Source organism: Cebus imitator, unplaced genomic scaffold (genome assembly GCF_001604975.1).
Source record: "Cebus imitator isolate Cc_AM_T3 unplaced genomic scaffold, Cebus_imitator-1.0 Scaffold762, whole genome shotgun sequence".
Taxonomy (NCBI): Eukaryota; Metazoa; Chordata; class Mammalia; order Primates; family Cebidae; genus Cebus; species Cebus imitator.
Window position 1 is genome coordinate 379,097 of NW_016108077.1, and position 5,081 is coordinate 384,177.

Sequence of the window (5,081 nt, forward strand, 5' to 3'; positions counted from 1 at the left end):
ATGGTCTCGATCTCTTGACCTCGTGATCCACCCGCCTCAGCCTCCCAAAGTGCTGGGATTACAGGCTTGAGCCACCGCACCCGGCAAGCTTATATACTTTTATGGATAGATTATTCTTTAATAAATACTTGAAAATGTCTCAGAATTTTCCAATCTAGTTACTCTGAATTTATTGATTTAGACAAAATTGACTTGTCTAATCATGTCTTTAGATCTTTTCAGTTTACTGAAAATATGCTAAATGGAGAAACACAAGTTAAATAACAGCACAGGAAAGAAACCAGAAAAATCCATGAAGTTTGTTATTCTACAGAGCAAATATATGCCCTCCTCAAAAAGTCAAACTTGTGGCAAAAAAAAAAAGATAAGGGTACATGTTGGTTTCCCTACAAATACAGTTGGTACATGCATGGCTGTGGTTCCAGGGTACCCATGTATACCAAAATCCACACATAGCTGAGTCCTGTAGTTGGCCCTGAGGAACCAGCATACACAAAAAGTCAACCCTCCATAGAAGTGGGTTTTACAACCCATGAATACTGTATTTTTGATTCAATTTTGGTTGAAAAAAGATCCATGTATGACTGGATCTGCACAGTTCAAGGGTCAACTGAAGACTATTTTTTGGTTTTTTAGAGACAGGGTCTTGCACTGTTGCCCAGGATGAAGGACAGAATTATGACCATGACTCATTACAGGCACAACCTCCTAGGCTAGAGCGATCCTCCCACCTCAGCCTCCCGAGTACCTACCTAGGAATACAGGCACATGCCACCATGTCCAGCTAATTTTTATTTTTTGTAAAGATGGGGGAGGGAGGGTGTTGCTATGCTGCCCAGGCTGAGAAGACTGTTTTGAATTAAAAGAGCTGTAAGAACTATGAACCAAATGCAATGTATGGTCCCTGACTAGATTCTAAGTTCAGCAAATCAGCCAAAAACACATTCGCCACTATTGGGAAAATATGAAAATGAACCACATTTTTGCATTGTTATTTTGAGCGGGGCACAGTGGCTCATGCCTGTAATCCCAGCACTTTAGGAGGCTGAGGTGGGTGAATCGCTTGAGGTCAGGAGCTTGAGACCAGCCTGGCCAACATGGCAAAACCCTGTGTCTACTAAAAATACAAAAAAATTAGCAGGTGTGGTGGTGCGTGCCTGTAATCCCAGCTACTCGGGAGGCTGAGGCAGGAGAATTGCTTAAACCCGGGAGGCGGAGGTTGCAGTGAGCCAAGATCATGCCACTGCCCTCCAGCCTGGGCAACAGTGAGACTTTAAAAATATATATATTGTTAGATTTGATAGGCTAGGGAAATGCCTTTACTTTCAAGAGATTCATATTATGAAATGCAAATGTAAACAGCCAAAATCTAAACAGCTATAATAAGCCATGCCATGGTGATTAGTGAAAATTACTAGATAAGCGTCTCTCAACCAGGGGTGATTTTAGACCTCACCATCCCCCAAAAGGGATATTCAGTAATGTCTGGACACATTTTTGGTTGTCACAAAGGAGAGAGGGAGCGCTACTGCCATTTAGTAGACAGAGGCCAGGGATGCTGCTACACACCCTACAATAGATGGCACAGTCCCACACAGCAAAGGACTATCCAAAATGGCACCAGTGCAAAGCCTGAAAACTCCGCCACAGATATACTACAAGAATAAAAATTATTATTTTACTTTTTTGAGACAGAGTATCAATCTATCACCCAGGCTGGAGTGCAATGGCACAATCTTGGCTTTCTGCAACCTCCGCCTCCCAGGTTCAAGCAATTCTCCTGCCTCAGCCTCCTGAGTAGCTGGGATTACAGGTGCCCATCACCATGCTCGGCTAATTTTTGTATTTTTAGTAGAGATAGGTTTCACTATGTTGGCCAGGCTGATCTCCAACTCTTGACCTCAGGTAATCTGCCTGCCTCAGTCTCCCAAAGTGCTGGGATTACAGGCGTGAGCCACCCTGCCCGACAATAATGAAAATGATCAATAATTGAATGAATAGATTAACAGATACATGATAACGCAAATACAGCAAAAACATCTGTACAATCTATGTGATGGATATATGGTGTTCACTCGATAGTTTACTTTTTCTATGTTTAAAAACTTTCACAATAAAATGTTGGGAGCCAGGAATAGTAGCTCGTGCTTGGAATCCCAATAATTTGGGAAGCTGAGGTGGGAGGACTGCTTGAGCCCAGGAGTTTGACACCTGCCTGGGCAGTGCAACATAGTGAAACCTCATCTCTACAAAAAAATACAACACAAAACTAGCTGGGCGCAATGGCACGCACCTGTAGTCCCAGCTACCCAGAAGGCTCAGGCATCAGTATTACCTGAGCCCAGGAGGCAGAGGCTGCAACAAGCCATGACTGTACCACTGCACTCCAGCCAAGGTGACAGAGCAAGATCCTGTCTATAAAAAACACAAAAACAATCTTCAGTTGTCCCCTGAACAAGGTAAGTTTGAACTGTGCCCCTAAAAATAGGTATTTTGTGTTTGAACTCAAAAAAACAAAAATGTTGAGGAAAAAAAAAGAAGTCCTAATTATATATCCTAAATATATGTTTAGCAAACAAATTTGCAATACAGATAAGCCTAAATTCTTATAATATTAAAATATTATAATAATATCAAATAACTAATATAACTTGAGGAACCACCAAGATACTCACTAACACGTTCATGTAGAAGCAAGTAAGGATATTTCAGTATTTCAAGAAGAGGAACTCGAAGCTTATTTTCAAAGTCTTGTCCAGTAATGTCAAACAGTGGCATCTCCCCATTGTTGTCTACTATATATAATTCATCATCATCTCCAATTTCTGCCTTCATGGATTTTTCAAAGTGATTTATGAGACGTAAGGTTTCTAACTCCCATAAAACCTAGAGAAAAATAAAATGGGCAGTGTGTGTTATGTCTTATTATCAATAAAATGCACTGAACGTGATGACCTAGAAAGCCTTTTCCTAAGTTCAACAATTCTGAAATGTAAAGTATTAGAGATCATATTTTAAAGAAAACTATTTAAAACGTGGCCGCTTTTATGAAAAATGAGTACACACAGTATGAGGTGCTGGCCAGGCACAGTGGCTCACACCTTTACAGGTAATCCTAGCATTTTGGGACGCTGAGGTAGAACTGTTTTAGGTGAGGAGTTTGAGATCAGCTTGGGAAGTAAAGCAAGACCTTGTTGCCACCAAATATAGAAAAATTAGCTGGGCATGCTGCATGCCTATAGTCCTAGCTGCTCTGAAGGCTGAGGCAGGAGAGTCACTTGAGCCCAAGAATCTGAGGCTATAGTGAGCTATGACTGTGCCACTGTACTCCAGCCTAGATGACATAGTGACACTGTCTCTAAGAGAAAAAGAAAACAAAAAAATAGTATGAGATGTTTAAACACTTCTCTTGTAGAATTTTTCTACACATCTCACATCACTATCAACTATATTAAAAAAAAAAAAAAAAAAGCAAAACTGAGGCCCTTCTATGTCTTCCCTTCTACATTCCAGCCATAGCTAACTACCTTAGCCCAGCATATAGTATAAATATGCTGAATAGCTTCATTATTAGAAAACTTTATAAAATGCAAGTTTCTCAACACCAATCCATAACTACCCATCCTCTCCTCTATATACCGTATGTATCCCTATGGCCTACGCTCTGTTTTTCATCAAATAAACAAACCAAATATTCAAAGCTACATATTTAGAATTATATCTTTCACGTTGGTTATTATGACTGGAAAATATACTTCCCCTTAAAGGTTTATGCCGTTTGCCCATTAAAAAAAGAATTTATTGTTTCCAATTAAAAAAAACCCTGAGGGGTGGCCGGGGCGGGGGGAACAAAAACCCAAGACATTCAGATACATGCATGTATTACAGCACTGACCAAAAAATTAAGAAACAAATCCCCTCCCAATAACTCTATTTCATAAAATTATTTTATACCAAAGTGACTAAAAGTGACAGATCATAAAATTCTGTTCCAGGTTTCAATTCCATCAGTGCTAAACATTTACTCAGTACATACTATATACCAGACAATGAGTTAGCCTTCAAAGTTGGCCAGGCACAGTGGCTCATGCCTATAATTCCAACACTAGGGGGCCAAGGTGCAAGGATCACTTGAGCTTAGGAGTTCAGGACCAGCCTGGGCAAAATAGAAGACCTTGTCTCTACAAAAAAAAATTTTTTTTAATTAGCTGAGCATACTGGCACACACCCATGGTCCCAGCTACTCATGAGGATGAGGTGGGAGGATGGCTTGAGCCCAGAAGGTTGAGACTGCAGTGAACCGTGATCACACCACTGCACTTCCAGCCTGGGCAACAGGGCAAAGACCTTGTCTCCAAAACATAGCAAAACAAACTATGAAAACCCATGTGGCCCATGGAAAATCATGAGACAGCACTTCCGCTTTCAGGAATTTGTCCTAAGAATATACTCAAATGTGTAAAATGATATAAGTATAATCACACCACTGCACTCCAGCCTGAGTGACAGAGCAAGACTCCATCTCTAACAACAACAACAAAAAAACAAAAACAAAAAAACTCCACAAAGTTGAAATCATATCATCATTTTTCTGAATACTTCCCAACAGTGTCCAAACTTACTCTGTTCTAGCTATCAAGCTCTGAAAAATATTGTCCATCTAATATAAATTACCTCATGCAAGTATGGCAATTCATCTCTTGCTTTGTGGTATTCAGCTACACACTCTAAACAGTAGCAGAGGTCTTCATTGGCTGTTTGAAATTCGCTGGATCGAGTGTTGGACGCATAGTGCTTTAGGAAGTCAGTGGTGGAAACACCACCTGGTGTACACCAACAACATGTGCTCATTCTGTACCTACAGCGAGAAAAAATAACATCAAGAAAAAACCAATTTCAGGTCTACTGTGTGTGAAGAATAGACACCCTTACAACTTGTGACCCTGGTCTTCAATTTAAAATGTGCCACTACAGCCCAAATGTTCTGCTGGCTGGCTTATCAATCACTGAACTGACTAAACTCATAAAATCCTTCTACTTTTGACATATGAAAAATACAGAGGGCTGGGCCCAGTGGCTCA

The 5,081-nt window shown here is 40.4% G+C and overlaps 1 protein-coding gene across 7 annotated transcripts in view; it reads right to left on the reverse strand.

Annotated features, from left to right (window-relative positions):
* The window catches only part of SETX (senataxin), an 85,216-nt gene that overhangs the window by 71,096 nt on the left and 9,039 nt on the right, over window positions 1-5,081 (reverse strand). For all 7 annotated transcript variants that reach the window (XM_017519638.2, XM_017519635.2, XM_017519637.2 and 4 more), the window contains exons 3-4: window positions 4,675-4,858; window positions 2,676-2,886 (exon numbers count right to left, since the gene is read on the reverse strand). In XM_017519638.2, coding sequence (XP_017375127.1) covers window positions 2,676-2,886; window positions 4,675-4,851 — 388 coding nt within the window. In that variant the 5' untranslated portion in view covers window positions 4,852-4,858. The remainder of the gene's footprint in view (window positions 1-2,675; window positions 2,887-4,674; window positions 4,859-5,081) is intronic.